Source organism: Dufourea novaeangliae, unplaced genomic scaffold, assembly GCF_001272555.1.
Source record: "Dufourea novaeangliae isolate 0120121106 unplaced genomic scaffold, ASM127255v1 scaffold125, whole genome shotgun sequence".
Taxonomy (NCBI): Eukaryota; Metazoa; Arthropoda; class Insecta; order Hymenoptera; family Halictidae; genus Dufourea; species Dufourea novaeangliae.
The window spans coordinates 5,249,522-5,264,746 of NW_015374020.1; the positions used below are offsets into that span (position 1 = coordinate 5,249,522).

Consider the following 15,225-nt stretch of genomic DNA (forward strand, 5'->3'; position numbering starts at 1 on the left):
AAATGTACAGATTACCGAAGAAACTTCAGTTGCTTCCCATTCGTTTACTCTTGTGTTCATCACTTTCTGGAAATCAAGAGGTCGACCATCGAAGAACATAAAATGCGCGTTTTCGTCGCGCAGAAAAGGAAAAGGAACGGTAAAGTATCGGCGGTTGATTAGCAATCAACGACGAAACTCGAATTCGTCGGATGCGATTCAACCTTTCGTTTCCGTCGATTGTCTCTGGGTTCGATTAAAGCGATATCTGGAAACGAAGTAACTCGCGACGGTGGTCGTCTTGCGATCGATCGCGACGCGTCCTGGTTATTTCCTACTCTCTTCAATTTGCCTAACGATCGACAGTTTCTTTGAATTTTGAAGATTTGAAATGTGCCGCGAATAAAATCTCGAGTATAATTCTGGTGGATACAGAGCCGAGACGTTTGATTGTTTGAACGCTACGCGCTGGAAAAAAAACGGATATACGATAAACGATTGTTGCGCGTCAATTCTAAAAAAAAAAATGCTTGAACTCGAAGAATAAGGTATATCTCCATTCGGTGTTCGAACATAAAATTGGAAAAACGGAACCTAACCCGAGCCGTGAACCGAGTCAATCATTTGTCGGTGAATGACTCGTCGAACAATGGTCGTCCAACGTGGTACGTTTCTTACCACCGATTGAAAGTCCTTGCTAAAAATAATCTATTCGTATTTACGTATTTTCCAGTGATCGTGGATCACAATCGTGCCACGCCTAGCGTACCGCTCTGTCGGTGTTCGTGATCTTTCACGCGACCAAAACGAAAACAGCGAAGAACGTGTCGTAAATTATGGTAAGATCAGCTTTCTCAGTCTCGTCATTATTTACACACGTTTTCGTTCTCTCGCGGGTCGCGTCGTCGACGTGAAACCGTTTCCAACTCAAAGCTTTTCGACGGGCACTCTGTAAACGAAGATGACAGAATCGACGTCGATCTTCATCGACATTTACATTGACCATCGAAAATTCAAATCGCGAACGTTTCACAATCATCCTACATTCCAAAATGATGCTAGTGTACTCGCGAATGGGAGAAAGAGAGGGACAGTTTGACGTTAAAGACGAAGCAAATAACCGATTGCGATTGATTTATTACGTTCGAGTCGTCGTGAGTTTGCGCAATTCGAAGTTCACGCTCGCGACGACGGCTGCTCGGACCGCAGCGCGATTCGCACGCGCTGGGAGGTGGGGTACCGAGAACGATGCGCCGATCCGAACCGTCGAACTTCGTTGCTGGTCAACCGGGGATCGATTCGACCGAAGAAAATGACCGTGTTCACCTATATATTATCAATTATCGTCGGAATCGATGTTACCGTTGATCTCGAGACAACTCGCCGCGGAGTTCAGACGCCAGTGATAAGCCGCGGAGGATCCGGCCGCGGCTGCTGCGGCGGCGGCGGCAACGGTGGCGGCGTCTTGGCCGCGATGAAATAAACCGGTGGACGACCTGTTGGACCGCTATACCATCGTCTGGTACTTTTGGTCGGGAAGTATATAACCGTCGGAGTCGGTGGGCGAGGCTGCCATGTCGTTCGTGCCCGTTGGGTTCTGATGATGCAGGGTCAAATGGGACACCGAGGACGTGAGCGTCATATTGTGATGGTACTGAGGATGGTGGTAATTTCCTTGGGGGCTGTGATGCATATGCGAGATCTGGGTCTGATAATAATCGCCGCTGGTGTACGGATTCTGGTAGGCGTTGTAAGTCTGCCCGGCGTAACATTGGTTCGGGTTCACCGAGCCGGGCGACGCTGAACTCCAAGTGAAACCATACTCGCCGTGATGAATCTGGTTCATGGGAGGTGGATAAGACGACGGTGGTAACTGGCTGGAACCGGGGGTCAACGGCGGCGACGGTGTTGTAAGGGCGCTGTTCGCGCCGCTGCCACCGGTTGGAGTCACGCCGAGACGAGGATACGTCGACGTCGTCGAGAGGAGAGGCGAGTTCGGGCCCGGTGCCTCTTTGCCGCGCGGCGGGGAGACTGGAGATGAACGCCTGCTGGGCGTCGCCGACGTGCTCGTCGACATTTTGTTTGCGTTGTTGCTGTTGCTTTGCGCCTGATTCGATCTCGGTGAACCCTTCGCCGGGGAGGTCTGTTGCTGTTGTTGCTGTTGTTGCTGCTGCTGTTGCTGTTGCTGTCTGCACTTTGCCCGACGGTTTTTGAACCATACCTGCGGAAACGAGAATGAAAACATACGAGGGTTAAAGGAGGATTCTTACGGATGACAATACATCGAATAGCAAAGTTTTAATTGGAAATCATTCGAACGCGAACGAATGTCCTTCGGTGTTCGTAGCACCGAAGCACGAAACGATGCCGAAATCTTTCCGTGGGGTATGTCCGTCGGTTTCGTAGAAACCATTGCCCGAGGGAGTATCGAGAAGAAAAGCCGTCCCGTCACGCGGGGCCAGAACCGTACCCGATGGGGAGTTAATCGGTGCAATGGGAAAGTAATCGCGGGCGGACAGCCGTAACATTTCATTAAATCGCAACAATAACAAGAAGCCGAAAGAGGGGGCGGGAAAAAGCTGGGGGTTCCGTGCACGTACACGAATTCAGAATCTGGTTTTGTGCGTGTATCGGTGTATCCCTCGGGATTCGCGGTAACGGTATAACGTCGGCACGCATGCGCGAATCAAAGCCCGTACACGACGGGCGTTAGGGTTGTTTTCACCCTGCTGACGGAGATCGAATGGTTCTGCCCCGCGAATACGCGTACAATGGCCATAGGTGTATCGACCTTCGCGCGTTACCTACGGGACTCTGGCTCTGCTACCGGTGTAACGCATGGACGTAGGTAACGGCGCGATCGTAACAACGAATACAAGGAGGAATCGCGTAAGTGAAATCGAAAAATATCTCTCTCGTTCACCCCGCGCGAACAAGGGGAGCGAAGAAGGACAAAAAGTAACCCCCCCCCGACGATCCGCAAGCTCGCGCGCACAGACCCCCTTTCACTCCCCCTCACGCACCCTCTGTAATCCCGGCACACAATGTGGCCAGGGGTGCGATCCTATGAATCTATGCCTGTGCCTTTAAAAGCGGGACCCGCCGTCATTGTTGTTATTATCGGCGGCATTGTAACAGTTGTTGCGAGGAGCGCGATTCGTCCAAGCGAACACGGGATTTCCAGCCGCTATAGATTCCGTGTTAGTTGGTCGAGTTGAGAACACGAAGAAAGGAAGGCTCGAAACGAGAAAAACCCTTTTGGAAAAACCGAATCGCGGGGACAATCGTTTCGCCCGGCTCTGGGGCATTGAAGAAACGGTTAAAGGTAGCCTCGAAAGAAATTAGAAATTCGAACGACAGGCTAATTCGTAAAGGAGCCGCGTGATGACGACGATGGAAACTGTTTGTTCCGTTCCTTATCGACGGAGACGACGGGCGGATCGTCGGTTCCGCAAACACATCCCTGAAAATAGGGTGCGAAAATCCGACGCGGGTGAAACGCGGATATTGCGTATCAACCGCAAGAGAAATGATCTCGAAGAGGGGTTGAGGAGGGGGTGGAAAGTCTACGAACGCGATGGAAGTTGAACGAGAGAGATAGAGAAAACGCCCATTACCGCGGTGTGTTTGCACAACGACACCCTTCGTTCGGAACAACACACAACCGGAGTTCGCAGCTACCCCAAAAACCAACTGAACGGGCCCGCGCGGTGCCACCCGGAAGCCCCCGGGGCGACCACAGCCAGTTTTACCCGTGTGTATCGATGGCTAGGTGTAAATTGCATCACCATCTGGATGGCATCCGACTCGGAAAACCAACCCATCCGCCACGGGGTGGAGCAGCTGCGTTGACGTTTCGTTATGACAAATATATTTTCTTATTTATACTATTAATACGACCTCGCGGAGTCCTGGCCTTCGTACACGTTCGTTCGAACGTTCGTCGAAAGACAGAGAAAAGCCTACCCGATACACGTATGTATGTATGTACAAATATGGATCTCGACTGGAGAATACAAAACGATCGGCCGTGGAGCGGAACAGATTGCAACGACGATGGTTACCGTGCACGCTCCGTCCTGGATCCGGATGCGTATAGACTGTGCGATCATCGAGATTATCGTCGAGTGGAATTTAATACTAATAAATCTGTCCTCGGATAGCACTTCATGGCTTTACTCGTTCAATGTCGCCGCCTCCCGAGGCACAGTCAGCCTTTCGATCGTTTTTTCTTTTCTTTTTCTCTTTTTTTTTCTCTTTTTTTTTTCACCGGGGAAATAACGTTCCGACGCGTTCGTCGATCGTAAATGACGGACGAACGACCTGGCGCATTCAAACGTAGCAAACATCGCGCGCAGCTGTGTCGTTCTCTCGCAGAAAATGCGCGTATAGAAACTCGCGAGCGAGATAGAGCGAAGGGCTATAATCCAGGAACAAATCAACTATATGTTGTGCTCCATACATCGTGCTCCTCTGTCCGCTACCTAGACTCATACACTTCTGTGTCCCGCGTCGAGCTCTCTCTCTCTCTCTCTCTCTTTCTCTCTGTTTCCCTCTCCTCTCCTTCTCCCACGGAAACTTTTAGATCCACGGATCACCATCCTCTCCTACCCACCTCTCACCTTACCCCCCTGCCCCCTCTACATTATTCGTTCACGTGGGTACGCCTCTATAATGTGCAGCGTGCACACGTGTGCGCTGCCATGACGTGCGTATGTTACACCCTTTTGCAGTTGCTCCTCCATTCACGAGAGGCTTAACTTTGCGTGGAAACTTTGCTGGGCGGAATTTCCTGGCGGTGTCCCATATTCTCGTGAATGGCGGCCCCTAATGTCAAATATGCTCGCGTGATTTGGTGACCCATGTTTTTTGGGTACCGTTGTGCCCGAGTCGAAACAGACGATCGATACAAAACTGCACCACAAATTTCCGTATATATGTACACATATCGGATGCTAGATATCCTTCGGTGGATCCTTCTAATGGCGTATTATTATTGTGCTTCCCGAGAATACGAAAGTACACACGAGGGATTCGCAAGCTCGAAATTCCCGTCACGATCGTGACTTTGAGACGTCGGGGCACCCCGCCACGAAATAAAGATGTCACGAGGACCGCAATAAAAGCGTCAACGAGCTCGTCGGGCACATCTATCAATGTACAGCCACGGCCGGGACAATGGCGAAACCGGAGGGACGTAGGGCGCGACACCGCGTTGTGTAAATACCTTAAATCTCGTCTATGCTTGCCGAAGCACGAAGCACTCTCCTTCCCTCTTTCTCGCCGGCTCGTTACCATCGGACGAGGAACAATCTCATTCTCGGTGACTTGTTACACAATTGTGAATCCGACCCGCGGCGAATAAAGCCACCGATTTCCCCCGACCGATGCGGTCGCTACCCCCGGAAATTGATTTCAGGCAACGCGGCGTGTTCGAATTTCGAACAAATAAAAAGAATACGAGAAACTAATAGAAAATCAATTTACCTGTACTCTCGACTCGGGCAGGTTTATCTTTAGAGCGACCTCTTCTCGCATGAAGATGTCTGGGTACCTCGTTTTCCCGAAAAGTCCTTCCAGTACGTCCAGTTGAGCTCTGGTGAACGTCGTCCTTTCTCGACGCTGTTTGCGTTGATTCATTCCTGAAACGCAAGAAAGCGGGACGCTAGTTAAATAACCGTCCAAGATCGTAAGAACCGCGTGCATCGAGAATCCGTAACGGTGAACGAGTATGTCAAGGTGTGTATCGGTATTGAATGCGATCGCTCGTGACGGCAGACACGAAAGGTACCTACGTCAGTGCTGGATAGAAAAGATTGATTCCATTCGAACGGATACAGAGTTGTGCAGAACGGTGTGTTCACGAGTTGGTCGACCAAAACGAATAACGACTACTAGAAGCCACGGAATGTTTGACATTCTCGAGGAGACGAGTCTCGTCGGCGAAAAAGGAACATTCGCGACGTGGTTAGTCGTCGAGAGGACGAAGACGAGTCGAGGCAGTTCGACTCTCGAGAAGGGTGAGGCGTCACCACCGCAGATCGGAGGACAGGAAAGGGGGTAGCGCGGAGGGGTGTAAGCGTTGCGAGGTCGCGATAGCGTAATTTTGAACAGTCCCCCCCGCCCCGCTTCGACCCACCCTCCTCTACCTTCCTCGTGCCATCGAGCCTCGCTTGGCTCGTTTCGGGACCCACGTAATCCGCTTATGAGGGGGGTCACAGGGGGGTGGCAGGAGGACGGGGGACAAGCCAGAACGGTGGATCGGGGGAGAGGCGAAGGGTACAACCCGGAATACACGACCATCCAGAGGACCAAAGTCGCGGTTCGTTCCCAGCTGCCTCTGGAAACGATGGTACCCAACACGCCAGCGTACAACGTTCCGACCAATAAAAAGAAGCGCCTGGAAAACTGCGTCTCGCCAGTGTCTCCCGGTTGGAAGCTGGATCGTAAAGTCAAGAAAGGAATGGTGGATACCACCGGTGGCAAGAGGATCGCTCGTTACGCCGCTGTGCCACGCGATAGATCGTACTGACCCTCACGAACCATTTCTAGGAATTATAAAGCCGTAACTAAAGATGGAGACGTTCTCCGCGTCTCCTGTCTCATGAGCTTAACGTAAAGAAACTTTACCTTTGCCATCGACGAACCAAAGACGCAGAAATATCTTTCTTCCGGGTAAACTCTCGCGACCCTTTCCGTCCATGTTTGTTTCAGGCGCGGAGAGTCAATCGAGCCGCGTCTTGGCACGATGACGACGAAAAAGTACCGTCGTCGTGGCGAAAAAAAGAGAAAGCGCCGGTGAGTAGGTTCGGCGGGCAAAGGGAACAACGCGAAAAAGGCGAGGATAGAAGGTGGAGAAGAAGAAAGAGAGAGGAATTAAAAGCAACAGCAGCAGCAGCTTCTAGCGGCGAGAAGTGGTTTATGGCCAGAAGAGAAAGCAAGCGGCAGAGAAGACATTGTACGAAACGCATATATTCTTCTCCCTTTTTCAAGGTTGAAGATAATAATTACGAAGATAACACGTGTCTCCGGCTACACGTCAGAGGGGACCAACGAAACAGGACTGTAAAAAAATAACGAGCTCGCGAATGGAACACGAGGAACGAATGATCAAAGAAACAGAAGCACCGGAGGAGTCGTCGATGAAAAGCAACACCAAGACCGAAACGTCTTGAAAGAGGAGTGGTCCGCGAGGATCGCCGCCGTCCTCGTATCGGTCGTATCTCTTCTCTTGGTCCACGAACTGTTCCCTTAAGCTAAGAACGATACGTAACAACACGCCGAGGCAAAGGATGATGACGATGACGCCGACGATGATGCATACGCGTGATTCGTTGCCTAACGAACTGGTCGAGTGGGCTATCAGCGTGGTACCAAGGTAGATCCTCGAGGCAGATTGCGCCGGGCACAATATGTAAAATTCCATGCCGGTTGGCTACCGTCGCAACGATGGCCACGACACGCCTGCGATCGTTTGAATCTATGATCCGTATCTTCTGTTCCGTTCGCTCCATGGCGGATCCAACGGAGGACTGGGACGAAGGGATGAGGCTTCTGGAGAGAGGAGAGAGGAGAGAAAGAGGGAGAGAGGAATGGACCCAGCGAGAGGATGCTTGATTGTCGAGTGGGCGTTGGCGCTACCGTTAACGACGGCCTTTGCCGGCTATACATCGGCCTCTGTGGAAGCCAGGCCCTTATCCAGCAACGAGACAATGGAATTCCGATTATGGTCTTCCGCCTGCTTCCACGCAACGCCGAGTGGGCGCAAGGAAAAGCCCTTCGTTTGCTCGAATGCTACGCGAGTGGGAATTCGAGACACGAGGCACCTCCGCTGTCCCGAAATTATGGAAAATATAGTTTTTGTCTAGACGCTGCAACGCTGTTCCCCCGACAGGGGTTTTAAAACGTCGACGGGAAGGCAGTCGTAAAAATTAGACGCGAAAGTTTTCAAGCAAGAGGGATCATCGTCAATTCAGATGGACTCGATTCGATAAAAGGCGGCTAGCTAAGCAACCCTAATGGGACGGCAAACACCCGCTGCGTCCTGAAGTATGATTCGATTTATTATCGTCGGCGCGAGACGAAAACCGGGGTTGATATAAGGGTTGCTTTGGCTCATTGGCCCGCAACGAGATCAGACGCGACCCTAATAGCAAATTCGTTTTCTGTTTATTGGATTCTTCCCTACCCTACGCGCGGGGTTTCGTGTTTCGCGCCACCGAGTGGAACGGAATCCGTGGAAGTCAATGGACTGCTAACAAAATTTCACAGTAATTTCTCTCGCCCGGTCAAGTGTCTTCTAATCGTGAAACTTGGCACGCGGAAATGGTCCGTAAACATTCGATGCCCGGTCCATACAGATAAACAGGACTGTTTAGCGTCTCTAATTATTGTTTTCAATGCTCGACGCAGCGCGGAGTTTCTGCAGTTCGGTCGAATGAATTATACGACTGGCGCTTGCTTATCCGCGATACGATCGAATACTACGCCGGCGATGAAATATCACGAGTCCACGGAACGCGAATAAGCTCGCGTCGTTTGTTACGCGGAGGTTGAATACGAATTCCACGATCAGATAATAAATAATGGAGATAACGCGAGAAATCTCTAATTCGGAAAGCTCGGCGAATTAGAAAATGCAAATTAATATCAATTACAGATTGTTCGGTGGGGAGAATCGGATACAGAATCTCGATGTAATTACACGATAAATTGACCGGCTACTCGGCGGCGCGCCATTCATCAAAACGGTTAAGTTGTGGATATCGAATCATAAATTACCGGTCTCGAGCGAATATCGTGAAATTGAAGACGAATCGGGGGAAGCTGGTGCGGCAGACAAACCCGTTCTATGAGGACGCGGTTACTTCGGTATTCATAGAATACGGGATGCGACGGTAGCGAAATTCGAAGGCGACGCGGCACAGCGAGGAGGGCGGGACCGGTTAAAGATCCAGAGAAAGTGAATACGCTCGAGAAGGGAATCGAAAATTAATTAAAAGCTAAAACGCGAATAGGTTTGCTAGACGGTGTGCCAGGACGTGGGGGCGGAGGGTTGGATTATTCAGGGGACCGTGGGATGATAGCACGTGCCACTGCCTTGTTGGAGAGGGAATTCTAAAAGGCCATCAGCTACGAAAACATTTGGTCGACTTTGCGTTTACAGCGTGACCTCTGTGAAATCGCTGCGCAAAGTAGATAACCGCGGCGAAACCGGAGTTTATCCTTCCGCGCGTTCGATGTTACATTTTTGTGGGTGGGAAAGGTGGGTGAAAACAGAGGACCACCGCCGGAAGAAGACAACAGCGGTGAACTTGAGAATGGATACCTACGTGTGCACCTGAGAAGGCCACACCGTGGCCCGACCGAACGGACAGACGAAACGCGTGTGGCCTTCGGACCTATGGTCGTTCTTACACGGTAATCTAGCAGAGACGAGCATAAGTAAGTAACGAAATACCAATACATCCGGGACAAGCGAATAAGAGGATAAGCTTCGTATTACCGTCCTCGTATCCTCTGCGATAGGTCTCGACTACTCCATCTGCATACTACCGAAAACCCAACTTCCTATTTTAATGAAAGGAAATTGTGTCGAAGAAGAAAGTAACCCTCGCGAAAGTCGTTGCGATCGGTAATATAATTAACGGGCAAATTCTACGCGAGACTGTTCGTCCGATATGAACATGGGAATAAATTCAGAAAAACAGAAAGAAACAACAGAAACCGTAGTAGGCAAAAGTATCGATATCGTTGTACGTGATATTTCACTCAGACTCGAGTGTTTATCCTGCAATTAGGTCTGGACCTGTATTTGGATCCCTCCTCCGGGAACGACACCGTCCCACCTACTCAATTTACTCGTGACACGCGACGATCGCGTTGCTAGCCGTTCGTATTGCAACACACCGACCAAGATTTCTCTCCCCGTGTGCTTTCGCGTGTTGCTTGTTTAGCCCGACGTTTTGTGGCCACTTCGTAACGACGATGGGCGCACGTGCTCCCGCCACGTGCCACCCTTAACTCGATGCTTAATTGAGTGATTGGAATTCTATCGTATTGACAAGCTCTCCAAACGAACCGTCGTATTATCTCTCTGCTATAAATCATTAAAATCCACCAAAAAAGCTGTGATTAGAAAAGAAATGACGAAGATATCGGAAGGATAAACGCGATACAAGCGCGACGGCATTAGTTTTCCGATTGCTCCTCGGTTATACGAAACGAAATAAAAAATCAGAGGCGTGGATGTCTATTTACGCGTCGCGATCCCACCGGGAGGCGGAGGAAGTTAAGTGGACGGGCAATTTCTCTGCGACAACAAATAGTAGTCGTCGAATGAGAAAAGGGCGGCAGCATGTGACGCGATTCCCACGTACCCGGTGGCTCCAACAGTGTGTCCCCGAAAGATCGGGGGCAGAAACCTCGGCGCGTTAACGACAACGTTTCGACACCCCAATTTTCGGCACCCTCCCCATCGCCGGCGGCTACATTTTTTTTTTCTCGACAGCGAAGCGCGACCCCCTGTATGATTGCATAATAAAATAAATACGGACATACGACGCCTCCAAGTGTTTCCCAAACGCGAGTGTCATTCGACATGAACTGTCCTTTTCGGCGCACGCGACGAATTCGTTTCTTAAAGCGCCTATCTCGGTCGCTTTGACCATCCATCGAAGTTCCTCGATCATTTTGCTTATTTGTTTTCCTCGAGATACCAAGGTGATGTTTCACGAAACTAATTTCCATTTTAATGTGTAATTTCTCGCGCGAACGACCATCAACTTCTGTGTATAATGCATTTGGCGAACGGAAATGCAAGATTCGCTCGTAGAGACGGATGAAAAATCCAAAGAAAACGGAAATGTACGGTCAACAGGATGCATGAAGGATTGTCGCGAGAATAGCATGACTTGGCGAAGAATGACAAATTCAAGAGATTTTCATTTAAAATATCATGACACGCACTCGATAGATGAACGATAAAAACGGTCCTATCTTGGAGCGTGTCAGTTACCGTGTCTCGCTTTCCTTATTCTCAGTGTCCTCTTGCCGATTTCTTTCATTATTCGACTAAACTTTTCGCGCGAACGCATACGAAGAAGACAGAATCACTCTCGATTCCTCTCTCGTTCCGCGGCTTTTCATGTAGCGGATACGCCTACAACGGATAGGTGGCTGGACGTGGGTACGTAGGTTCCTAACGGACAGATCCGTGTTTCCATGGAAACCCACCTATCTGCGTTGGTTGGACCTATAGTGCCTGCTGCCACCCTGATAAGCGGCTTACTCTCATGGTTCTCTCTGCTCTTCTTCGCTGGGGCATTTCAGCCCCCTCCTCCCACCCCTTCGCCGCGATTCGACTCCCTCTGCGCTCTTTCTCTCCCTCTTTCTGTGCTGCCTCTCCAGGCCTCTTTCAAACCACCGCGAAAAAGACGATACAGAGAGCAGGTACGCCGTACACTGGGGTGCTTCCGGTTTTAACGAGCAAACCTCGGTCATGTATACAGACTCAGGTCGAAATAATAACGCAAACGTAAGGAACCGTGGCGCGGGAATACGCACGCTATTATCGTGCATTTGGAATTTCGTTTCGGTCCATTACGACGAAAGTCAATAATCTCGTATATAGAACCGCATTTCGACCAATATTCAATTTCAAAACGGTGCCGATTTATCGCTCTCGACACGGAAAAATAGAAAATTCTCCCCCTTCTCTCCCGTGGATTGACCACTTGATCGATGTTCCCGTATTAACGCTCCACTACTTTTTTTTTTGCTTCGCACAACGTTTTTCAAACGAAGCCATATTGCGGTACTGTGCAAAACTCCGCACAAAAGAATCTTGAAAATACACGCGGAAATCCACTATTTTTTTACTAGCTTGCGAACAAACAAAAACACTTTACATTTGCTGTTTGGGAATTTATGTAAAGAGTGGCTTTTTCAGTCGATAGATACACTTTTGAGGAAGAGAAACGCTTGCTCGAATTGTATAGTGAAACATCGGATGCGAGGACAAAACGTTTAAAACTTACAACGATAATGTAACGTGAAACATTTCAAGGAACACATTGCGCATAAATCTTAAAGCAGGTGAAAAGATTCACGCTGCGATCACGATTCTACGAGAATCCGATTTTATAATACGGATTGTGTACCGACAGACGTCTGGACTGGATCCATGCAGAATTTACGAAGAATTTATTTGGCTTGGATCGATCCAAATGTATGCGGAATTTTCAAGTGGAAAATTATACCGATGCTTTAAAGGCAGCGCCGAAGAGAAATGCATTCGAACGTCTGCCACAGAATGATACAAGCTGACTATAGTTAAGAAGCCCCGAGTTTACTTCGGCCTCGTATGGCTTCAGTCGATGCATCGATTTGCATGACAATCAATAATAGCTACCATGGCGGACAAAGCAAATACTTTTACTGCGAGATAACGTGCAGCGCAATTCGTGAAATGCAAGGAACATGCATCACTCCACCGAACGATAAGGTCGAGAGTTTAAACGTGGAATAAACGACATGTAATGTTCACGACTGGTAAATAAATCACTCAAATGCACTTTTTATCTCCTTAATCTCTCGTTCGTAATTGATCACACATATCCTATTAAATTTCAAAGAACCAAATGGAAAATCAATCTAAAATGAATCTAAATATTAAAAAGTGTTTTTTAACAACGACGAAAAAACCTTATTTCGTCTATAATCAGGTTGTCAGAAATAGAATCTTCCATATTTTTAACCGTAGGCTAATTTTTTTAACAAGTTCAAATATTACCACGATCGCACGGATGTTTGTTTCATCGAAGAACAAAAAGTGTATATGCACAACAAAAGAAGAAGATAACATAGTCGCGATTTTTACATGAAAGTTCCGAGTCCAAACAACTACCGCCACCTCACGCTTTTGCCTCAATACTTTTACCCGCTCGAGACTGTCAACACCCCTTGCACGTATTATCCGCGGCAACCCGCAAAGTATTCGCGCGATTCGCGTTATCTTTAAACGTACACCATCCCGACAATTTCCAATAATAATTGCAAAATAAATGAAGACAAACCTTGTGGAAAGGCTCCGAGTCCATGGTCCAGCGGATGAGGATGCGGATGACCGTGTGTTGCGAGGGCGAACGGTGAAGGTAGTCCAGGATGAGGTCCACCTGGATGTGGGTGAGAGTGCGGATGTGGATGAGTTCCAACCCCCATTGCCGGATGACTGTGTGGGTGGTACTGAGGACTTCCGGTCGGGGTGCAAGTGGCACCCGCCGCCTTCAAGTACCCCGCCATGTAACCCGCGAGGCAAGCCAGCTCACCCGCCACCGCTGCGCCCTTATCACGCTCACTTATCTCCTGACCTCCGCCCTCCTCCGACGCCCACCAGCTGCTCTCCTCCCGATGATTGTTCTGGCTCAATTGTGAGAACGGCTTCGTATTGGTTCCCGACAGTTTCGACGCCGTCACTTCCGGTACCGACACGTTGCCGTTCCGTGTAGAACCGTAACCTTCGTATTCCTCCACCTGCAACAATAAACCCAACGACATGCTTAATATCACCGTCTTCCTCCATCGTTTTCATTAGATTTACAGGTTAAAAGGATCGACCGTTCGCCAGGGCGAAGATTTCTGTATGTCTCGTGACAACAGGGTGCCATCAGTTGGAATATATTTCTCGGTTATTTTGGAAATGTATCGCACAAGGTGCAAGAACGTGAGATACGGACGGTAACGCTTCTCGTTGTTGTGCCTCGGGTACAATGAAGAAATTAGCATTCTTTTGGCGACCGGGAGACTCTGTCACAATGAACGTCAACGCGAAAGAAGCCGCCCCTATTGTTGGCGAACGACTATTTTCCAATGGGACTCGCGGGCTTGCCCCCTTTCCCATCCCTGACAATCCGTGAAACCTTCAACGCGAAAAGTACCTTCGATCGAACGAATTTCCATTTCTTAAAGATCCACGGACACCGACCGGAAAATGGTCTGTGTACGAATGCTTGACAGGAAGTACCGTCTTGACTCTATTAAACCTGTCACTTTCGATTCAGGTATCTCCTGAACTATACTAATTTCTATCAACGGATAACTCTACCGGTTGTACGAATAGTTTGTTGTCAACGTGTTAAGCACTGAATGAACTACGGTACCACTTACCAAATTGTACTGTACGCCAGGATATCCAGAGTAGTCTGACATTCACTCGCATATATCCAAAACAAATCTTATAAGTGTCCCAATTGATCCACGTATATCACAACACGTAATCCTAAGTATCACAGATATTCCAAGTCTTTGGTATCGTTGTCAGTTTGGAACAGATTGCACCAAAAAAGTGTTTAACTCGATGCACTACCCTCCGTACGCGTTCCGCTACTAACACACGTTGCGAGAAACGTTCCGTTCATGCCACGCGGTACTACTTCGTGCCTCGTGGAGGGCTGCGGTCAAACTGTGTCCTACCCCCACCGTGACATCCCTAAATAGTTTTCCAGGCCCTGCCTCAGTCCCTTCCCAAAAATGGGGGTGGGGATTTCAGAGTGGGCCTTCCAGGGGTAGGGGTATTCGTATGAATGGCCACCCATGGGGGCGCTTTTCAGAACCAAGAAAGCCTCGAACGGAGGTCTCGAAAAACCTGCGAATACGAAGTAACGAGTTTCAGTTTTTGATCCACCCACAGGAATCGATTTCTCTTATGCAAATCATTTTACCTTATTCTACCTTCCTCGTTTTCCAAACGGTACCCGTACCGTAAGATGCGTATGCTTCAAATCTTATGTAATGCTTCGATAAAATATTGGTCGATATCCAATGCTGATAATCTTGGAACCGTGCGCATACCATAGATTCGAAGTAGGCTAACGATAAGACAAATTTCACACAATTTAATACGTGGGAAGGGTACGCACGAGCTCGAAATCGAGTGGCGGCGCGTGCTAAACCGGAAGAAAACGAAGAGAACTGGGGACCATGCTAAAAAGGCGGCTTATCCGAAAAACTTAACTTCCCGTCAGACGCTAAACGGCTAAATAAACTTCCAAGTTTGTATCCGGTCGACGGACCATAGACGGAGAAAAAGAGAGAGAGGGAGAGAGAGAGAGAGAGAGAAATACGATGCGTCAGAGAAAGATGGAACGAAGAGAGGAGAGAAGAGGAGGACGATGCACGTTGGTAGGTATGTTTACACGGGGGCATTATGGCGGATAATGTTTGTTATAGGCGTCTATGCTCTACGGC

The 15,225-nt window shown here is 49.1% G+C and overlaps 1 protein-coding gene across 1 annotated transcript in view; it reads right to left on the reverse strand.

The window, feature by feature from the left end:
- Nucleotides 1-246: 246 nt before the first annotated feature.
- The window catches only part of LOC107188965 (homeobox protein OTX1 A-like), a gene marked incomplete at its 5' end in the record, with an annotated part of 36,440 nt that continues 21,461 nt past the window's right edge, over nt 247-15,225 (reverse strand). Inside the window, 3 exons of the mRNA XM_015577369.1 lie at nt 247-2,200; nt 5,467-5,621; nt 13,056-13,512. Coding sequence (XP_015432855.1) covers nt 1,487-2,200; nt 5,467-5,621; nt 13,056-13,512 — 1,326 coding nt within the window. The remainder of the gene's footprint in view (nt 2,201-5,466; nt 5,622-13,055; nt 13,513-15,225) is intronic.